Source organism: Anthonomus grandis, chromosome 5, assembly GCF_022605725.1.
Source record: "Anthonomus grandis grandis chromosome 5, icAntGran1.3, whole genome shotgun sequence".
Taxonomy (NCBI): domain Eukaryota; kingdom Metazoa; phylum Arthropoda; class Insecta; order Coleoptera; family Curculionidae; genus Anthonomus; species Anthonomus grandis.
In genome coordinates, this window is record NC_065550.1 from 9,904,313 (window position 1) to 9,928,645 (window position 24,333).

General features: G+C 30.3%; 1 protein-coding gene across 3 annotated transcripts in view; it reads left to right on the forward strand.

Moving 5' to 3' along the window:
* LOC126736456 (A disintegrin and metalloproteinase with thrombospondin motifs 16) overlaps nt 1-24,333 on the forward strand; it is a 161,636-nt gene that overhangs the window by 9,259 nt on the left and 128,044 nt on the right. For all 3 annotated transcript variants that reach the window (XM_050440810.1, XM_050440809.1, XM_050440811.1), the window contains exon 2: nt 19,079-19,149. In XM_050440810.1, coding sequence (XP_050296767.1) covers nt 19,087-19,149 — 63 coding nt within the window. In that variant the 5' untranslated portion in view covers nt 19,079-19,086. The remainder of the gene's footprint in view (nt 1-19,078; nt 19,150-24,333) is intronic.

Consider the following 24,333-nt stretch of genomic DNA (forward strand, 5'->3'; position numbering starts at 1 on the left):
CCATGAGGTTTTATTTAAGGACAGCTTCTGGACAATGCTTAAATTTATTACTTCGTGACCGTCATAAAGAAAGTCAAACTTAGTCTATTCTAAAAGCAATGGAATTAATAGATATTCCTGTGTATATAGGATTTATCATATTTTTAACTGTTTCTATTTGTTCGCTTAAATCATGAAGGTCTATCGAGAAGTTTATATAATTTAACGTCTTATTTAGTTATTCACGGGACTTGCCCATTAAATTACAATAATAAAGTAAATTAGAAATTTGGAGCAAACATTAGACAATGTAACTACTTACATTAATATTATTACAGAGCATTCAAAACATAAGCTATTAAATTAACAAATAATCTTTATAATATACCTAACAGTATAATCACAATACATTATATTTATCAAAACTGAAAATCAACTTAATTAATGTTTTTCGGAAGGAACACTACTAATTAAACCTTAGAACATTGAAAGGCCTTTCAATGTTCTAAGAATTAAACTCACAAATGACTTGTAAGATATCTTAAAGATGATATTTCTAATCTATGGAAAAAGAATTCGCTAATTTAGAGGATCTTGAAATGAATGAGTATGCCCAGGTTAGTGCGCCTATAGGGTTGATTAAAAGCTTGAACATATGTCGTTTGAGATGTTTGAACAGTAAGTCCTATGGAAGCCGACCATAGGGGACTATCGACCAGAGAGTTAGTAACTTTAAAATATATTTTTAAATCAGTTTCTTCCATTCTATCCCTTGGAGTGGACAGAAAAAAGTGCTCATGAAGAGTTCTATAGTCATAATGAAGACCCTCTAGAGGCACAATATGAAACTTGAAGGCCATAAAACTTTAAAAATGTCTTTGCACCTATTCAATTCTATGAGTATGACAAGTATGAGTGGGATTTCATACAGAGGAACAATAACTCACTAATAGGTCTAATTAAGGAACAATATATTTGTCTCACAGATAAAGGATCATTAAAATCAATAGTACAGCGTTTGACAAATCCTAACATCCTTAGACCCTTGGATATCATTTCATCAATGTGTTCTACAAAAGATAGCGAGCGATCAACTATAAATATTAGGTCCACACTAGAGGGCACTCCACTTAATGAGGAGTTGCTGATTTTATACTCGAAAATCAAATTGTTTTTCTTCTTTGAGAAACAGAGAAAATAATACTTAGATGTATTCAATTTCAAGCCATTATATTAATACCACAGCTCCAGCCTTTCTAAATCATCCTGTAGTTAGTGGCCATCATGAAGAGATGACACATACATAAAATACTTAAGGTCATTAGCAAAACAAAGAAATCTAGAGTAAAGTAAAAAAACACTTGAACACACAGATTTGTCGTTAATAAAGACATTAAACAATAGGGGACGCAAATGGGATCCCTAGGAACACCTTGGGCTCCACTGATTTGTTCAGATTTGAAATTGTGTACCCTTACTATGAGTGCGATCTATAAGGCAACTCTGAGTCCACATCAACACACTACCGCCAATATCAGCAGCTTCCTATTTCTGAAATAAAATATTATGATTGATCACGTCGATATGTAGCGTGGAAATTACCAGGATAATCCAAAACCTCCGACAGATTCTCAACACATGTTAGCAAATTAAGATCAGTAGATTTTCCTTTAAGGAACATTTTCACCTCCATGATAGTGCAAGATAACTCCAAATAACATAGGAATGGTGGTATTATTATTATATTCTAAGATTTTGGAAATATTCCGCTGACAATAATTTATAACAAACAATGTGTAAAGGTTAATAGATTATAAAACTGCAATACTGTAATAGAGCTGGAAGAGGAAATCGGAATTTTCAGATTGACAATGAAAACTGGGCCAAAATATAAATTTTTAGGTCTATTCCAAAAAGTTATCTCACAAAAAGGCCAAGTAGCTCAGGACCCAAATTACAGTTATTGTTGCAATTAATCAATCAATCAATGCTTTATTGTCAAGAAATTGTTACAATTTGTAGACAAAGCTGTAAAACAAAAAAGACACAAAAATACAAACAAAACACAATTAAAGAAAAGAAAAACAAAACAAAAAAAAATAAATAAGTAGAATAGAATATCTACAATATATACAGATTAATACAATTTAAGAATTGTAAGTAGTCAAAAAAATTATAAAAAGTTTATTATAAAATATACAATTTAATGTATACAATCAAAAAAAAAACCTTTACAGAATCAACTTCGTCAATTGTTGCGTTACCAAGTACAAAAGATTGCAAGGTATTTTTATAGGACAACATTTTAGTTTTGGAAATGTTGGGACAAAGGAGATTTGAGTCGCACCATGATTTGATAGTAGTTAAATCACTTGATACGGTTCTATGAAGTGTAGAAATATCCGAATTACTCCAGGTAAAACTACTATCATCAGCAAATAGACAGACTTTACCGTTAATATTTAGATTAGCAATGTCATTGATGAAGATAAGAAACAAAATAGGGCCAAGTACGGAACCTTGAGGCACTCCACTTTGTATTGGCTTGCAAGAAGACATAGTCGAATCAATTCTCACAGCTTGACTTCTGTTATTGAGATACGACTTAAACCATTCAAAAGGCGCTCCTCTGAAGCCGTAATATTGCAACATTTTTAATAAGATGTCATGATTAACACAATCAAATGCTTTAGAAAAATCACAGAAAATTGTTGCTGTAAGGTGTTGGTTGTTTAAGCTAGAGTATACATTATTAAAAAGAAAAAACATAGCATCATTTGTGCATTTGTTATTTAAAAATCCAAATTGATGGAAAGTAAGTATTTTATATTTTAGCAAAAATGATAGAAGTCTTTTTTTAACCAATCTTTCAATAATTTTTGAAAGTGTGGGAAGAAGAGCGATAGGGCAATAGTTGGAAGACTGATCTTTATCTCCTCCTTTATGTAGTGGAATTATTATTGCCAACTTAAGGCAGTTAGGAAAAACACCTTTTTGAAAAGACTGATTAATTAGAGTAATAAGATGACATAATGTACATTCAAGCAAATTTGAAAACATCTTGAGAGTAAGTCCATTAATTCCAGAAGAGTCTTTGTTTTTGATTTCCCTAATTGAACTGCAAAGCTCTGATAATACTACGGGCGTAAAGAAAAAACTGTGGAAATTCTCATTTGCAAGATATGAAAGTGGATCAAGGGAAGGAGTTATGGTACTCATTAAATTATTTGCCACATTTACACAATAATCATTAAGGTTCTCAGATGAAGTGGAGATAGTATTCGACAAAGAAGGCTTATTTCTCAAAGCATTAACAATCGACCGTGTTTCCTTAGCTACATTTTTAGATTTAGCCAGTCTCCTATTATAGTAAATATCCTTGGCGGCTTTTAAAGTTCTCTGATAAATCTTTTTGTAAAGTCTTACGTATTCATGAAAAAAAGCGCTGTCTGAAAATTGAAAATGAGATAATAAGCGCATGTTCTTAGCAGATGTACGCAAGCCTTGGGTAGACCAGGGGTTATGTTGCTTCTTTCTAAGAGGTCTCAAAGGAAAGGATTTGTGAGAAAGACTAGATAGCGTTTTTACAAATCTAGAGAATTCTGAATTAACGTCGTCAGAGAGAATATTCCAGTCAGTTGATTGACAATGGTGCCTAAAATGTAACAAATTTTTATCCGAGAAAATACGGCCTAATTTGCGTGGAACATTTTTATTTTTAGATTTAGTTATGGAAAACTTTGTTAGCACTGCTTCATGGTCTGAGAAACCTGAGCTTAAGACAGTACAATCGACGAAATCTGGCTCAAAGGAAGATACGACATCTATTGTACTAGAGCTGGTTTTAGTTATTCTGGTAGGTAATTTAATGTGCATGATTAAGCCAAAAGAGTCGAAAATGGACTTGAGAGATTCTTGAGTAGCACACACACTGGAAAAATCAATGTTTAGGTCGCCACATAAAATGAGTTTGCTTTTTAACGGCAGAGACTCAAGCAAGCTTAGTAATTTTTGGAAAAAAACATTTACGTCAGAATCAGGTGTTCTGTAAATACAAACAACGTAAAGATCAAAATTATTATTGTAGACAATGGAAAATTCAAATATTTTTCAGAAACTAAATTATCGAACCTGGTTACCATTGAAAAGTCGTTGCTAGTAGATAATATCACAGTACCTCCATGAGTTAGATTTGTTCTATCAAATCTGGCAACTGTAGTAATTATACACCATCACAGGCTCACCAACATGCAACCAATGTTCAGTTATGGCAACTATTTCTGGAAAATGAAGCTCTTCTAGTAAAAGAAATAAATCATTAGTTTTATTGTTAGTTATTAGTTTTAGTGATAGAACATAACAGATGGAAAGTTTTCAGCTCTAGTTTGAAATTAACAATTTTCCAGAACTGTTGATGTTTCTATTAATCAACAAGGAAAACTCAGAACCAGCAGCATATTGTCTATAACAATATTTTAATAAGGTATTATACTTATTTTGGAGCCTATAAAAATGTAAGTATTCTAAGTCTAGTACCTACCAGTATCTTAAAAAACTCATGTGAGCCTATTTTTTGCTATAATAAGCTTTTGAAGTAATAAATTATCCCAGTCTACCAGACACAAATAATAATTTTAAAAAAGAACATTTAAACCCTTAACATAATAATAATACTCATCACTAGATGGTTCTTTAGAGTTAACATGGCAAGTTGAGCCATTGATCCCAACAAGTACCAATTACGATATGATACCAACCATCAGCAATATTGACCACCAAGTTAGTCTTGGAATTAAGTACAAGGTCCCAAGTCCGGCGTAGTTTATTGGAAATTTGATTCATTTGGAATAGATTGTGAAATGCATACATGTCACCAACAACTTGCGCAACTCCACATTTTCTAAATGAACACTATAGGTACTTGTTTATTTATTTTAATGCCTTTTTCTTATTGTACAGGTTTTTGTTGTGAAATTATTTTAATATTTTTATTGGCTATTATTTACAAAATATCTTTTTTATTTTCTTAAGTACCATTTACTATTTTATACCTTAAATATTAAAAAACAATATTAATAAAAGAAATATGCCGAACTCTCTTGCTGAAAAATAATAAAAGGAAAATTGATGAAAAGTAATAAAAGGGATATTTTTATTAGGCTGTCTCTCAGACTTCTGAATTACTGTAATAAATAAAATTGCAAGAAATTAATAAAAAATCTTTAATTTTAATTATTGTGACGTAAAAACTGCGCTTAAAAGTCTTGAAAAAGTGACGTCCTTATACACCCACAAAGCCTATCTTTAGGAGTTTTATCATAAATCAACTAAATACATAAAATTTACTGAGTTTATGAATACTTGGTGGTCATCGAAAAAAGGCGCAAAATTATAAATATTCAAATACTCATATTAAGGTAACTAATAAAAAAAGTTCAAATACAAATAGTTGATTTATAAATACCAAAACTAGTTAAAAATTGATCTTACTAATTTATAAATAACACAATAAATAACAAATTTTCAAAAAAATGTATGCAAATGTCTTAAAAAAAGACGATGAAGAAAATACCAGGGCAAGAGGAGAATGACTCTATCATTAAGGCAATAACAAAGAAAGATGACGTTGATGATGGTGACAACAATGATGATGATGGTCAGCTATATGTATTCACTTTGAGCTGACGTTATACAAGCATTATATGAAAATTGCGAGAAATTAGCTTTTACCAAAAAAATCAATCAAGTTAGTACGAAATACCGTAACTGGTCTATTATTTTAAAATACATCAGGCAATTTTTCAAAAGTACAAGTAAATTTTTCTTTTGTATAAATTTTAATTTTTAAATAAAGAAGTTTTTTTCTTATAATTAATGTAAACTCTTTTATTATTATATTTATATGTAAATGCACACTGCAAGTATCGTGCTGCAAATATACAAACCAAACTTAGAGCATAGAGTAAAGTTTACAAAATATACAAATATAAATTTTGTAAGATTTATTACTTGTAGAAAACGTGTAGGAATCATATTATCCTAACAGTCGTGAAATTAAATGATGATTTAAAGAATAACAGTTTGATGCTGCGTTCTTTAATTCACAAAGTTTGAAAATCTTTTAAATAATATAAGCTTAATCCTTTAATGGAATGCAAAAACTAATTATCTTCATATTTATACTTTTTATAGAATTTTTTTAATAACATTTGGGGAAAACTTGGCGGTATCTAAGAAAAAATAAAGCTCGATTAAACATGGGTCAGTGTGAAAGATAATGCAAAAAATGTTTACATTAATTCAAAATATAAAGCGTTCGCGCTAAATAATAACTAATAAAGGTAACTAAAGGCGAGAGTAGTTCAAAGATAAATTCTACGAAAAATTAAAGGAATAACTAGGTAGAGAAAAGTTTATGTATTGCAGAGTACGGATTAATATTTAACGGTTATATAAGATTTTCATTCTTTTATTGAGAAGAACGGCTTAGCAAGTTTAGGTTTGCTAATTAATCGCCTGTTGATTGTCATTGTACACAACTGGCGAACTCCGGTCTTGGGTATGAAAATAAATCTATTAACTTGCAATAACAAATCTAAGTCTTAAGTTAAAAATAAACTTTTTATTTAAATTAGAAATTATTTGTTATATTGCTTATATTCAGAATTTTTTCAATGTTTGAACGGAATTTTGCAAAGAAAATACGACTTCACGTTCTGCATTTTTCACTTTTTCTGACAACCCTTTGATTTGTTACAGGCTATAAAGACAAGAAATTAACTTAAAAATGACAATGCTAACATAACAATAAAATAAATACATAAAATTAATTTATAAAAATTATCAGAAAGTTAATCAAAGTAAACCAAATGATATAGCATTATTTTTCCATGCTGTTTAGTTACAAACAACACAATAATTATTATGACCTAATACGCCTATAGATCCTAACAAGATAATTATTACAAATAGCAGGATAAAGTCATAATGATAAAATGTCAAACGATTTTCAAAATAAATTCAGAAAATTAATCTCAAAGAACCTACCATGCAAAAAAAGTTTCTATTGTTCGTGTCCGAGTAATTACAATTTTTACGTAATAACAGTTACAATTACCTTCTCGTATCTTGAACTGTTTTAATCAAGAAACCCAGTATAATAATTAAGCTTTTTGTGATGGTGAAATAACAGGCTAAGTCGTTTGTTTTAGTCTGATTGAGTAATTGACTTTGTAATCTGATAATTGATTTTTGGTAACGAATGAATTAAGGTTTGTGAAAATTAATTATTTTAGTAGCTATTGATTTTGGTATTTATATAACTATATTAAAATTATCCCTTAGGTAACACGTTTTAAAGACCTGTTGATTCAATTAAATTAACATATATACTAATAACATATAACATAACAATAAAATAACATATATAATTGACTGTTTTTTTGAAGTAGTTTATTCATTCTGTCAAAGATCAAAAATCACTATTAGCTTAATTTTTTATGAATAAATTTAAGGTGGTAAATAAAAGGCAATAGCTAACGTTGGACTATTTTCATATTGAAAAAAGATTTAACCGGACGTTTTGATTAACTTCAAATATTTTACGCTTGATAAAGATTGGATATACTTATCAAACGAAACATCGTATTAAAATCGAGTAAGATAATATATCATAAAGTATCTAGGATTGGTATTGATAATAAGAAGTGAAAATATATGTGTTACAATTGCTTTGCTAATTCTTCAATTTTTCAATTTATTAATATTTCATTTATTGTTTATATTTATTAGATATTTAAAAAATACGGTTACGGGCTCTTATAAGAAACTGGGAGAAACATGACAGATTGGAATCCTACTTAAAATACTTACATTTCCATTCTTTAAGTAAGAATAACGTTACCGTTCAAATGCCAATTAAAGTATACCATAGACCTTCCTATATCGACCAATTACATAACAACCATTGTACAAGTAGTAATACTCGCGCTATCGGAAAATAAAAAGTTATATGAAAGCTATTCAACTTTTCATTTTTTTTATCGGATAATGTAGTAGTTCCTTGTGCGCTGCATATGTATAACGGTACCGCCATATTGTTCGCTGAATGGGTGGATATGATCGGCTTGGCTTACCTTATACGACCTTATCACATTTTTTAAATGATTGTTATTACTATTATTGCTCTCGATTTCGCAGCATGTTTTACGCGGTATTTATTTATATTATTATATTATGTAATGAGCTAATTATATATCGGTGTTTTTTATATATACCAAAGGGTAGCTCTTGATTTTTTTAATTATTTACGATCCTTATTATATTAGGTTACATCAAGATAGTTAAGACTGTATTATTATAATTAAAATGATATAATAGGATTTATATAGATTAAAAGCAAATTTATATGAAGTAAAAAAGAAGATAAACAGAAATATAAAGAAATACATAACTATACGAAATTCTAAAAGAAATTCAAAATGAGATAGCATATCCTCTAGCTTACCTAATAAACAATTCGTTTAGTTTTGGTATATTTTCCCAATCTTTAAAAATTAACGTGTATTATTACAAGATATAAAAGTAGCTCAGAAGAAGACGTTCATATCTATAGGCCCATCTCGTTACTTTCTAATACCACAAAAATATATCTAAAAAATTTAAAGAGAAGGTTATTATTTTACCTTTCTTAGTAAAATAATCTGTTCTTTCCGATAAACAGTTTGGATTTTAAGAAAAAATATTAACAGACCGTACTATTCTTCAGTTCACAGATTAGCTATATAACAACTTGGATAAATCAAAGCCATCACTGTGCATATTTATTAATCTCTCGAAGGTCCTTCGATACTGTCGACCACGATGTTTTGTTGAAAAGACTTAAATCTTATGGCAATATGGGGTATGGCTTATAAATAGGTTAAAACTTAAGAATAGAAAACAACTTGTGACAATAAATGATGTAAAAAGTATCTTTAAAAAAATAACTTGCAGAGTAACTCAGGCCACTGTATAACTTATACCTTTATTGTTTATTCTATATGTCAACGATTTACCTAAAATTAGTACATACTTTGGGATAAATAATAAGCTATGCAGATGATAAGCTATGCCATATTTTACCCTGATACTGTCATGGCACTCTGTAAAAGTTAAGGCTAAAAAGGATTTTTAGAAATATGTTTCAATTGGTTTCAAATAAAAAAACTGCCTTTAAATGTATCTAAAACAAAATACTTAACATTTACATCTTATGCAAGCAATTTGGCAAAAATGGGGCCACTTAACATAAACACACATTTCAATAATAGAAACAGATACAATGAAATATTTATGCGTAACATTAGACACTTAAAACTGGATATACGCATCTAAAGTGACAAAGTATGAAGTTTAAATTTAAACGATTTAAAGAATTTTTTGACTTAGAACACTTAAAAAAAACATTATATTTTGCTTTAGTAAAATCGCACTTAACCTATAGACTTAGTGGGTAGGATAAGGAATTGTCATATGCGTTCTCTTGAAGTAGAAATGGATAATAAAGATAATATATGATAAAAAGATATGTGCAAAAACTATTTTATGTACAAAAATTGCTAATGAACCTGCGTAAAGGTGCTATCTCTGTTGAAAATGTGCTCATTTCCATGCAACTCGAGCTCAGAATCAGAATGCATTAGTACCCTGAAGTACAAAAATTATAAGTCAAGCATACCGTAAGCATTACATTTCACAAATTCTAAAAATAGTAATAATAAATTAGCAATAATGTGTTTCCTAAAATATTAAAGATAAATTAAGTAATTAAAATTTTAAAATGTATATTAGAAATTGGATACAGCAGATGGACAGAGAAAGATTTTATAATTTAATAAATAATACATAGGGTGACAAAGCTCAGGAATTGCAGATTTCAGAAAGTAAATTATTAAAAAAAACTTAAAAAAAACTACTGAATAAGACATATACGAACATGACCCACATCCCGAATACTGAGCTCGTCAAAATCTAAATTACTAATACTTGTAGCTATGACTCAAAATTAATTTAAGAAAAAAGTTTTTAAACGTGACTATTTATTAAAAATTATGTAGGTTAATTTTGTATATAATTTTTTTTAACGTACACGTTCTCTAAATTTTTGAATAATAGATTTTTGGACTACGTATTGATATCATCGCAGTGAGGCTTAGATTAGGTGATCGACAAGACTAAAAAGGAGATACCTCTCTAGCTAACAATCCCAAATTATTTATAATGACTCTGAACTGCTATGTCATGCATAAACTACAAAATATCCTGTTTTGCTAATGCTACATATTCTAAAACTTCTTGTAAATAGCTCTGGAGATATTTCACATAATTCTCCAAGTAGCTTTCTTGGTAAGACAAACGGCTTAATTGCCAGTTAGATGCTGCCTGATGGATGACTCCAATTCAAACGTTAATGAGCTCAAACAGATGTTCATGTTACAGTCTCTTACCGTAGCTATGTATAGTAGTAGTAGTAGTAGTAGTAAGGGTGGGGGAGCTAGAACTCGGCAAGTAGGCCTGGACAGTCCGTTTTCGCCAACTCCAGAATCACCCACCCCTACGCCTCCGCTCCCGCGCGGTCTCCACTGAGTCGGTCCGTCCTTTTGATAAAGGCTTGCACGTTTTCCCAGTCTAGATCTTTAGGATCTTCCCGTTCGAGTATCGTTGCTCCGACAATTTTCCTTTTCAGGCGACTCCACCTATCACAGATACCTAGTATGTGGTATGAGGTTTCCTCCCTTGTGCCGCAATTTGGACAGAGTGGGCTTTCTCTGATACCAAGAAGATGTAGATGCCTGTTTAGACTGTTGTACCTGGTCAGGATTCCCACCAAGTCTTTGATACTTTGTCGGGTCTTTGTTAGCAGTCGCCTTGCTTTAGAGCCGTCCTTGGCCTGTCTACATCCTTCTCCAATTTTTCCTTGTTTTTTTCCAGGCCCAATTATTAAGTGCCTGGGAGATATGTTTTTTGCTACTACACTCACTTTCTGTGGTGTATCTGGATGTCAGAATTGGTAGGTTCTTACATATCCTGAGAGCAATCTTCATATGGCCTTGTCCTAAGTGAATATTGTGCCACCCTCCGCTATCCTTTATTCTCTTATACGCCGCTATGGCCTCCCTCTCAATCCAGACTAGGAGGTCCGGTAGCCCAAGGAGAATATTTAGCCATGTATAACTTTTTCTTCTAAATATGCTTATACAAAAATAACATATGAACATGCCTTAGAAGTTAAATGACTTTATAAGGAACAATTTTCTATATCGCAGAATTCCTGATAAAAAAACCTTTTGAACAAATTGATCATCAGCTGGGAAAAACTGGAAAAAATTACAATTATTTTTGTTTATTACGATCTAATAAATATCGGGAGATCCTCAGAATGATCTTTGGCTTTTAGGTTAGCTTCTAATTGTAAGACATGAAAAGACAGATTAAAAATTCTTCATAAAAATCAGATTCAATAAAAAAATTATATGAATATATTTAAAGTAGAACAAATTTGGAAAATTAATTATTTGTAATGTGTCTTTTCTCATAAATATCATTATAATATAATATTTCTACTTCATAGTATAAGAACCAAAAAAAAAACTAATCTTTAAATATTGTAAATAGTAAAAAGTCACTGGATAAAAAAAGGTCACTAACGCAAACAGATGTAACTTTATACTTCAGTTAGTATAGCGTTGGACGTAAAAATATGAAGATCACAAGTTTTAATCGTTCTGAAGGTTTTTTTTTAATTTTACGTTACTTACGTTAGATAAAATATCTTCATATTTTACACAAAAATTATTAATTATGTGATAAATATTAAGCTTTCAATCAAAATGTTGCATGCACATATTCTATGTTTTTAAAACAAACATTTTTTTTAAATTGTTATTTTGTGGAAATATTAAAGGTATTTGAATCCGTAATTTCTTCTTTGTTTTAGTCTTCTCTCTAAGTGATATGGCTATGACACCTTTCGAATAAAATATTATGATTTCGTTTGCTTCCAAAAGACACATCCTCTTTCTTAACGGTTCTTCTTTTCATCGACACATTTGGTATTAATCCTATCGATAAAAGTATAGTAGATAGCTCTTTCTAGATGGCACTTTTAAGACGTTCATATTTGCTGCTCTGATAAATTTTTTATAATATTCATCATATGCACTTAGAAAGACATATTTCTTAAAATTTATAGACATTTTAAGACATATTTTCTAAAACTTTTGGTGCAGGATATAGCACAACTTATGGTGTCTGTACAAATAGTCAGTATTAGCTAATTGCTTGTAATGTGCTTGACGGTTACTGACTTTACTTATTATCTGCGTCATTTAGCTGAGATTGCATAAAAGTTATTTAAAATAAACGTTTTATAATTATTGCTATTAATAACTTAATCTTGTATGGATGGTGCATTCTCTATTTCAGAGAATAATACTTTTAATACTACTCATTTCAACCTTCTATTCAATAGCTTCTTAAGTAGTCCAGTAATTTCATTAATTAATCTTAGTGCATGATAATTTCACTAAGTACAATTCTAATGTATCAGCTTTTTAAAAAACTAATTTACGTAACTTAGTCAGCTCAGTTAAATAGAAATTCAATAGATTCATAAAAGCTTTACTTTTTTTAGTTCTATCGTCTTACCCTAATTATTTTTTACTATTCCAGAATAATAGAGTTCAAAATACTAAAAGTATGAGAGAACTAAGAATACTAAGAGTATGTCAGAACTAGCATAGCAAACATGTAGATTGCTGTTATTAAATTGCTTGCGTTAAGACCTTTTGAACATAGTTCTTAGCTCCTTCGAATATTGATTAGTACCGTGATATCTCCATTTATAACTTCGCAATTTTAGGTGTTACTTATCATAAATAAAGAATAATTAAATCGATGACGTCTTGAAAGGACGAAAGATGAATTTATGACTACTTTTCATTTATTATTTAATATATCAAAGGCAATGGAGAAAAATCTAGATTTTATTAATTACACATGCATAAAAATGATTTAAACCTCGCTTAATTAATTAAGATACTTTATCCTTCAAATGTGCTCCTTGAAACAGCTAAACTCTTTACATTTACCATTAGTGCCTTTCTTTATTGAGTTTTATTACTATAACTAAGACTGCGAGAGCAATAATAATTTTAAGATTTTACTATAAAACTAAAAGCCGCACCAGAAAATAAATGTTAGAAGTATAAATTAAAAAGAAACTAAATAAAATCGATCGATTAGTATCTATAATGTATTTGCCGAAACTGGTCAAAAAACTTGATGCCATTTTAAAGAAAATACGGTCTGTGACAACTTGTAAAAATAGCATTCAAGGTAAACGTATATGAATATTTTTTGCTAGTCTGCGCTAATTCGCGACGGTCTCAGTTCCTGATTTATAGACTAAGTTTGCTAACTTGAAAATCACTATTTTAACGAGAAACAACAGATTTTATGCCGGAAAATAATTAATATTATAAATGCGCCATCGGCAGACTTACAAGTTTGCACACCTGTATATGAATAATTTATTGAAGTAACTGGTTTCGTTAACTCGAAATTTCGGATATTTTTCTGGGAACAAATCATACGATTGAAGTTTATTAGCCTTTTGAGTAGTTGCACATCAAAACGTCCAAACTGATTTTATTATGGTAATATTCGAAGAAAAACGAGATCGCCGCACGACAAAGAGATATAACAGTAAACTATGAAAGATACAATAATAAAACAACAGTTAATTTATAACTATTTATGTGTTTAATATTCGTTGCAGTTACTATTTAGAATGTGTTAATATTAGAGACCACTTGCATGACTTATATTTTTACTTTATTAGGCATATAATCAGGAACGTAATGTACTATGGCCAGTTTCACTTCTTGATAAGATCTTGTATTTGAAATGAAATATTTAGAAAGAAATCTTGATGAACGAAATAATAACTTATGAATATTAATATAAAGCATAGTATGTCGTAATATTAAGTCTGTGTAAGTAATTAATTACAATAATTCAACTTAAAAGCGAGAAAATTATTTTTAAATAAAAGAGCAATCATTAACCAAGAAATAATTTTAGAGCATTTTAGCCAACTTAACGAAAAAATATACCTAATTAAATGTTGCTATAAAGTAAAAAGTGAGTTTTTGCGTATTATATAATTGTCTTCTAAAGTTGTATTTACGACGAATATCTTAACGTTAATACATGATTTTCTTATTGATTGTCTAAATAATAAAAATCGAGAAATGTCGAAGATCTTAATCTATGCACTGTGAATTGTGTTAAAGTTATCTATATTAATCGATTTTTAAGTAAGACAATTTTATACAGCTAATTGAAAAATAAAATGTTTGTACCAAATATTGTGGCATTGATTCATGTATGACCTTAAAGTCATATATCCATTTGCTCTATTTAAATATGGAGCAAAAAGTACGTAATTGCAGATAAGATAAAGACTAAATTATTTAAATTTGCAAACATGCTCTTCGTTAGAGCTTTATATAAGCTTTCTTATAAGAATGATATCTATTGAGACAGGAGCAGTTAAATTTATTCTTATTTTTTGGTAATTTTAAACGATATATTTTTTAAATTGCATGTTTTTTATTGTTTTCATGTTTGTCTTTTGTGAGATTATAAATATTTTTCCTTTTTAAGATTTTATTTTTTTATTTCTTTTAAAGTAACTTTTTAGGGATATATTTTTTGAATAATTCTAACCTAACTTAGTACTGAAACCGATAAAAATTGTAGTATGTTGCCGACCAAAACAAATAATATTTTGAATTTAATCCTTTGATTCTTTAAAAAATAAAATGTAAATCCATTTTTTTTTTCGCTTAAAAAAGTCTTGATTAATTCTTAAAACTTTTCCATGCAATTGCAGAAAATCTATTTTTTAGTAGTCTTTGATTTTAGTATCACTTTATAAAGAAATTTATTTAATTTAAAATAAATTGATAAACAATTTTTGTTGAAGTAAAATTTTGTTTCTAATAAAAACAATTATTATTTGAATTATTTACATTCGCTTTTTATTGATCCTAGGGTACATGCTTTTTGACCACTCTGTAGCAGCAGTCTACATTAATATTATGCAAAAATATCTTTCTTGGAAATTGGTGTTGTGCTACACCTATATATTAACTACTTGCAGTAGCCAAACTTTTACTAGACAAAATATATTTCGACTTTTCAACTCATTCGTACTATATAGAGCCGCTTTGTATTAGAAGATTACATTTATTACATCTGGTAACAGATACAATATTTATACAATTAATAAGTGAAAGTCCGTCCGGTAACAGTCTCAGATTACGCTCTGAAGAAGCCGGTAGAATGATCGGTAAACCGTCAGACTTTATTGGTCTAAAATTTGAAAGGTTTCTTTTGTCCCAGAAACTAAAGTGTCTAAGTATTCAACCCAAATTAAAACTAGGGCTGGTTCTGATGAAATACATATAAAATTTTAAATATTTAATTTTCCCTTTATTTTAAAATATATTGTTGTAGTAATAGTAATAGTAAAATCTAATAGTAAATTCTATTTTTTTCTTTTGAATGGAAACTGGGTGATATTGTGGCAATACCGAAAACTCATATTGTAAAGGGTTTTAATAACTTAGGGCCTATTTCCATTCTTTCAATATTATTTAAAGTTATTGAACCAGTCCTAAGAAATCAAATTGTAGACTATGTAGAGTCTGAACGGTTGATAATGAAACGAATAAAATGAAATTAATTGAACTTAATGAAACGAATGAAATTTTTAGATTTATTTATAATTACCCTTTAATTACACTATTCTAGTTTTACTCGATTATTCCAAGACATTTGATACCATATATCAAGATAGGTTATTGCTAGTTTTAGGATACCTGGGTTTTCATCAAAACTCAGGGATCAATTTTGGGACCAATTTTCTTTATTCTATATATTTCCAAATTTTCTAAAATTTAAAACACTGCAAAGTATAAAAGTAGGCAGGTGACACTTAAATTTATTACTCGTTTCTGCCCTTTGTTCTGACTCATTGTTGTCATTCTGTTCAATAATTAAGATAACCTCCTCAATGTTTATTTTAAAAAATCACATTCAGGACGGATATTAATACACTTAATTTGTGATTTAATGGGATCATTATACCTAGACATCAATCAGCAAAATTTGAAAGATATTTTGCATATGACCTGGTTAATGGTATAAGTCTTTAATGGTATACCCTCTACCCTTTAAGTCTGCTTTATCTCAGCTTTCTCTAACCATATTAAAAATTACGTCTCGCCCTTTCCCCAATCTTCTTGCTTTAATAGATAATTCCGCCAATAATTATAACATCTTGTGCCCACACATCATCTTATTTTATGATAGATTATAGAGATTTATTTTTGTATGTTATTATTATAGATTTCATGCCAAATGGCAATTGCACTCCCTCCTGGGAAAGGAAGGCTCATTCACTTATACCAGATATTTCAGATATCGGAAGGATGAAGGTTTAACGAAGTCTTTTAGATGTTATCTAACTCTGTTCTTTAGCTTTATTAACAAATAATACACTTAAACTAAAATTACATAATATGTTTCTTAAACTAGTTGACGTTATCTGCGTTTTCTACGAACTTTCAGACGATTGGATAATAGCGTTGACTTCTGCATTAGCTTATAGATGCTTTCCTTAAGGTTGATCTGTTTTATGTATTTGATCAGACTCATTGGTAATACTCTTATTGTTGACAGTAATTCGAATTATCCGCACTTCACTTTCCATTGTCTACTTATCTGGTAATCTAGATCTCTGTATTTAACAATCTTTCATTATGTTTCGCTCTTAAGTTGTTACTATTAGGAGTAGCTACATCAATAAGGGTTGTCTTTCTAGAAATTTTTTCGATTGAGTACAGTACGATCCCAATACAGTTTGTGTTTTTAATTATAACTCATTTTTAATTACTGGTTCCGGCTTAAAGTTATAAGATTGCTGCTGAAGTCCGTTGCCTCACATTTATATATCTCTCAATTTCCACCATCGGGTCACCTACGATAAAACTTTAGTTAATTTTTTGTTGATATTACTTGATCTTGGATAGCCAGAAGAACCCTTTTAGTTTCAGGAAAAAGCTGCGCCGAAGTTAACCAATAGTTCTACACTGCTATGTCGATATACTCTTGTTGAACGTCGTCAATATGCCTTCCATGTCGTGGTTTTTCCATCAAGATTGCATTTTTTATTACTTGATTCTATTGTGAATGGGTAGCTCAAACTCCTGGAGTTTAAATGGTGTTGAAGCGTTTGCTTGCTTTTTCTCATATTTCAGCCTTTTTTAGGAAAAAAGGATTGCAAGATATTAATTTGCTGAGTCACTTGCTTCCTATGTCGGTGATTCCTCTTCGTCCCATATGTCGAGGTAGAGTAATAAGTTATACGACACTGCACGGGTGATGCTTATTGGCTTTCGTTAAAAATGTTCTAGCTATTCTTTGCAAATTTTTGATGTCCATTTTAGTCCATCTTGTAATACTAAAAAATTAAGTCAGTGAACTTACTGCAAATGTATTAATAGTTTTAAATAAGTTTCTCCAATTAAGACGTATTTTAAGCAGTCGCCGCATTCTTATATCTAAGTAGTGAACTTAGTTAGTTAGCTCACTCTTTATAGTTCTATGGTCTATTCTTTGTGCCTGCTTCATTCCTAGCTGTTTGTAGGATTCTTATTCGTTCATAGCATTAAGTATCTGATTATTTTCTATTTGAAAGTCAGCTGCTTGTAGTTCACTCTTAATAGTATTTACAGTTATCCTTATCCAGTCGAAAGGTCATTCCTGTATTATCAGAGAATCCTTCCACTATCGGAAGCATCTGTTTTAGTTAATTTTGTGTTGCCGCAAGAATTTTTAAATCATCTATATAAAGTAGATGGTTTAGATATATCTTGTTAGTTCTATATTATTCTTTTTTAGGCTAAATCGGAACCTAGTTGAATTGCGTTGGCTAGAGAGTAGCCACTAATCTCTTCATTCGATTATCCTATGGTTCTTCTTATTAAGGAAAAGTAAAAGCAACCGTAGAAAATCTAGCTTTAATCTGTTTTGCTCAGCAAAAAATTTTTTTTATTGCCCTAGACCTTTTTGAAAAGGCCGTATCATGGGTCGATTTACAGATCAAGCCTAAAGAAGGACTTTGTTCCGAATTGTTAAAACTTATCTAGAGAATGACTAAAGCGGCTATTTTAATAATTTTAAAAGTGTTGAAAACTGAAATAAAAAAAATACTTTTTTGTATCCACCACCATTTTATTATTTGACATTTTAACTAGAAAAATTAGGGTATACTGCAATATTAGGAATAAAGTAGTTTCTTAGTATGCTAAGTTTAACACTAAATTAGCAGTAAGATCATAATGTCAAATACTAATGAAAAGTTGTTATCATAATTTTCATTCATCGTCTTAATTTTCTGGATATTGATACTTGGTAGATAAAACAGCAGAAGTATTGTTAATCCTTAAGGAATACTTTATCTTTTTTTATGCACACACAATTATTTTTAAACTGGATTTTTCTAGAAAATTAATAAAAATACATTAAAATAAGTTTTTTATAACATAAACAAGATTGAGTTCATACATTTTTAAAAATGTGTAACTGTTTAAGTAATAAGGCGGAACAAAACGTATATTCATATATATTCTAAATTTTACAATTTTTCTAAATTTAATTTTATTTTTAACAAACTTATTTTGCAAAATGTATGAAGCTCAGAAAATTTGCCAATAAAATAAATATTTTTTTTAACTTATACGCAATTTCAATCTCAATCTTTACTATAAAATTGATTATAACTTTGGAGTGAAAAAATTACACGCGTGAAGAAAAAATACGCACATTACAACAATAAAATTTACAACGGGATGATATCACTCTGTGCGATCACACCTTTTTCCTTATAATTAAATGTTTTTTTTTTAATTTATGTTAGCTGGAGAGGTCAAAACTAATAAGTATCCATATGCTATTCATTATTTTAACTATTCTTTTCTTTTTTCAGAAACTGAAATGAAGATTTGGATTTATTTTTCTGCTGTGACGCTCTTGCAATGTTATACGTCAGCTTTTGAGGTATGTATATAACCGTAAAGTAATCATTTTCATTTTCTTGTATCTTTTAGACTTATTACATCAACTTAATTAAGCAAAATAGAAATTTTCAATAATATATTGAGCTATTCATTGTTAAAATGGCACAATTTAATACTATAATATTAAAAATCAATAAATTACAGTATCATCTGTAGATGCTGACCTCCAAGTTTAATTAGGATAGCCGCTATAATACGATGATTTATTTTGCTTATTTCAAGGTGCGGATGGTTAAATAACCTTTTTCATGTTGTTTTATTAAATGAAACTCGTAAGAAGAAATTTTGTTTGTTAAAACTTATTATGAAAAATTATAATGACCGAAATTATTTTATAAGAATGCAATGCCAGCAATGTACATGCACAAAGAAGTAAATTCGGAAGTTTACTAATTAAGCACTGAAACAGCAATAAAAAAACATTTGTGAAAAAAGGCTGAACGAAAACAAGGAACGGACAAATTATTTATACACCTTGGATCAACGTTGTGCTCATCTCTTCAAAAAGTCAATTTTTCATGTAGATAAGCACTATTAAGAAGGGGAGGAGATACCATGCAATCAACAAACGAAACCAAGTGATTTTATAAACAAGGATAAAGACAATATTGCAATAGTTCATAATAGGCAGTACTAATTTATTTTTTTCTTACTTTTTAGTAAATGATACTCGATCATATTAGTATACAATGGTTTTGGTGCAAAATAGGATATTTACTTATTTTTGCATAAGACGAAGTGATTGTGAGTAAGCTTTTAAAAACTCCCTTCGACCATATCATAAGTTAAACATGTTCAAATATTTGATGCCAAAGTACTTTTTTAATTCTTTAAGTTTGTTTAAGAAAGTTCTAATTTTATTGGTGACATAGTGAATGTGCTTATTCTACTTAAAAATTTATTTTTATTTACTATTTTTTTTTTGTATTATGTAATCATTAATATTGTGTAATATTAAAACATCAGCAAGAAAATCCGCATAGTAACCAACCTTTCAGGTCGAGAAAAGTTTTCCTTTAAAGCACTCCCCGTGTTGGTTTTATACAAAAAGAGAGTTATTAGCAAAAGAAATAATTTCACTCATTGAATCATTTTAAATTACAGACATCTTCATCTTTAAAGCCATTATTATTGAAGTCACTCTGTTTCTGTTTCTTGTATATGCTCAATATGCTCAAAACTTATTCCTATTGGGTGTGGGAAATTAGTACCGAGAATTTTCAGAACCATTTATATTTTTCTCAATACAGAGAAAGAAAAACAGCAAAACAGAAAATTGTTCTACTTTAGGGTGCACTCTTACTACAATGGTTTATAAATTATCTGTGTAATAATTTTTTTCTGCAGGTATTCTTTAAGCCAATAAAAAATACTTACGCCATAATATTATATTCTTATCTAAGCCGAATTTATTGTAGGACTTGGGTAATGCTATACTCACACTAAATTAGTCCTCATTAAACCTTAATAAAGTTGACATCGAAATTGGCTTTATCTATGGACTTCATAATTTTTTTAATATAGTACTACTTACAGGTGCTTTTAAATATTTTTTTTTACTTACTCGTATATAATTCAATTAAGTTGGTAACTAAGAAGTGTTTCTAAATAAGTTGGTACATAAATAAAATGAATTATCCTATTAATTATCCTAACTGATTTTTAAAATTTTTTGATATACTGGAAAAGTAAACTGATTATAGTGATGAACCTTTTTTTAGAATTTGCTTTATGTTCATAAAAGTAAGATAAGTGATAGATATAATAATAGAAAACAGGGAAAATAGTGAAATTAATTTTTGAGAGAGTATTTATGTCATATTGAACAGAAAAATTAAAGAAAAGATAGCGGGCTAAAGATTTAGGGCAAGCTACGCCGCAATCGCTGCGCAAATACTTTTTGCGCCGTACACGACTTCATTCTATTATGGATAGAAATGACAAACATGGTATAGACAAAAAAAAGTGGAAGAAAGTAATTAATATAATATATTGGCATTATTGTGATAAAGAAAAACAAATTAAAAAGTACACTGTAATGAATTCTAGTATAAAAATAGTACTATTTTATTGAGGAGAGGTGTTTCCCTGAGTTGAGTGGATCAGCATCATATCCAGGAACTATCACCTTATTATATATAACTTTTAGTTTCATTTAATCTATTTTCCCAATTGCCTTTAAAAACTTGAAAGAGTGTGTATTTATAAGTCTCATATTATCCCCCGTTTTCTTAGTTTAAAAGAATTTAAGAGATAAGCATTTTATACTTAATAAGTCCCACACGACTTTGTTTTAATTTTTTTTTATTCTGATTTGGACAACTATTTTTATTTTTTAGTTCTTCAAATGTCACAATTACTGTATTACCAAAGTTTTTAAGTGTCCCCGCAAAAAAAATCTAGGTTGCTTAGGTCAGGTGATCTAGGAGGCCAAAATTGTGGTCCTCCACAGCCTTTTGGTGACTTTCAAAGTGAAGCCACCAAAATTCGACAGCAAAAAAGACTACTACTTGAATCAATTCCAGGTGGCTGCCAAGGGAAACCGCTGGAATAACGAAGAAAAGGTATCCAATCTTAAACTATGCCTGCGAGGAGAAGCTACAGAAATACTAAGTATGGTCCCATCTGAGAATCAGCTTAATTTCGTTTGGTGCGGACGTTAGAGATGAGATACGGTGAAGCCCATCTACAACAAGTGTAATCTATGATAGAATTGATGATCTAGGATATTATTTAAATCCAATTCAAATCTAGGATACAACAAACCGAAGAAGGTCTTTAACAATTTGAGGCTGACGTTGCTTGATTAGTAAACCTGACTTACCCTTTCGCGCCAAAGAAGTTTCGAGAACAAATCTCTATAAACTGTTTTATTGAGGAAGTTCGAGGTCAAGATATTAACTTCACCCTAAGGATGGCTCACCATAAGCGTATTTAAGAAGTTTGTAATATCCATTCCGCTGTGAGAATTGTAATGAGAAGCCCCACGTATGCAAATAAACGGGCTGTCGCGTCTGGTGAGAGTTTGGTAGTATCAGGAAAATATGCGGTCCTGAATTTGAGACGGTGGTCGCTGCAGGATCAAGCCGTACCATCGTGAAGTCGATTATCGTAGCTCACTATAAAATTTCACCAGCATCAAATTTAATCCTGGAGTCAGTGAATTAAAAAGTATCCTGATTATTGGACTACATGCAGCTAAAATCCCCATTGTCTTAACAATATTCCAACAGCCAGTACCAATGGCAGGAATTATGGATGATACCATATTAGGATTAGATATTATGTATACTCAGCAGTTTCAAATGAATGTGTATATCGGATATTGACGACGAGAACTGAAGAGATTTTTATGCACTAATTCAGATGAAGATAAAAGATATACCAAAGTTGTTAAGTTATTTAAGAATATTACGATACCAGCAAATTCAGATGTGGTGGGTAATGCCACACAACTAGAGGAAAAGCGGAAGAAATGGTTTTGATTCAGCTCATGAAAAGCTGTAAAGTATATGGTTCAGGATTTTTCTCAGCAAAGGCATTATCAGGCATTACGCAGAAGAAATCTATTGTTTTGATCCGAATAATAAACTTGAGAAGATATAATCAATACGTGAAATAACAAGAAAATATTGGCGTATGCTCTGAAGGGATCTACCAGATTTATGTTGACGATTTGTGACTGAATGATACTACCAAGAAAGACAGTTATCTACCAATCCTATCTACCAAGGATTGACAAGACCCTGGAAACGCTATTAGGAAGAGAATGGTTTTTAAAGCTGGATCTAAAGAGTGGATACTGGCAGGCAAAAATGAACCCAGAAAATAAGGAAAAGACTATATTTTCGACTAGAAAAGGACTTTGACAATCATGCCCTTTAAACTCTAAAATGATCTAGCCACCTTTAAAAAGCTTATCGAAAGTGTTCGATACCTTGGCTATGTAATATCAAAAAATTGTGTCAAAACTCATCCAGATAACAAAAGTAACGGAAAACTAGCCACGACAAACTAACCAATACCAGTTGAGAAGCTTTCTGAACCTTTATGCATATTACAGAATATTTATAAACAATTTCGCTAACCTTGCTAAACCTGTACATACATGTCACGGAGGACAAAATGGAATTTTTTTGGTCAGCAAAGTCTGAAGAAGCATTTCGAGGGCTAAAGCAGCACAGCAACGCATATCTCAAACTTTAACGTATCGAATTTCTGGATACATTTTTATTTTGGATACCAAGTAATGTAGAAATTATAGCCGTCCTTTCGTCGAAATATGATGATGGCGAGCAAGTGATTGATTATTTCAGTAAAACGCTATTACGTAACCAGACGAGAGCTATTGGTAGCAGTAAAAGCAAATGAACAATTTCATAAATATTTGCTGGTCAATGGTCATATTCTTAGGATAGGTCATACTTCTCTGAAATTGCTAACTTATCTCAAAAAACTCTAAATCACAATAGCAACGGGTTCAAGAGTGTCAATTTACAATAGAACATAGGAAAGGCAAACATAACCAAAATTCCGATGCTTTATCCAGACGATCTTGGATTGAAATATGTCAACGTCTTAAAAAGGAATTGAAACAACAGCTAGAGATATTTGCTTGTCATTATATTAGCATTAACACTTCTAAAGGGTGGGAAGCAGCTAGTATAATACGGGATTGGTAAGATGGCACAGTATTTGGCTTTATTTATGAACTGAAGTCTAGAGAAATTTCAAGGACAGATGGGAAAGATATTTCTGACAAATATCCAGAACTAAAAGGTTATTTCGCTCGATGGAATTCGTTAGTTATTGCATGCAGGAGGCTTGTTAAAGTTAAAAAGAATCTAGGAGAGCGTAGATGGAAAAGAAAATACTTGACGGTCTTTCCTCGAAATCGGATAAAAACGTGTTCAGAAGTTCTTGAAGCTGTCCATGCCGATGTTGGCGAACGATATTTTGGAAATAGTAAGACGTTGAAAGAAGTAAGAGAAAGGTTTAACAGGTTAAACAGTCATGAAGATGTTGCACGCTGGGGCCGATAGTTTATCAAGGGCCCAAGAATACAGACCAGGGGGAAAATAGAGCAGTATCTTGTTGGTGCACCTCTGGAATGAATTACCATCTACCTAAGAGGACCTTTTCTTACTAGCAGGTCCAGAAATCG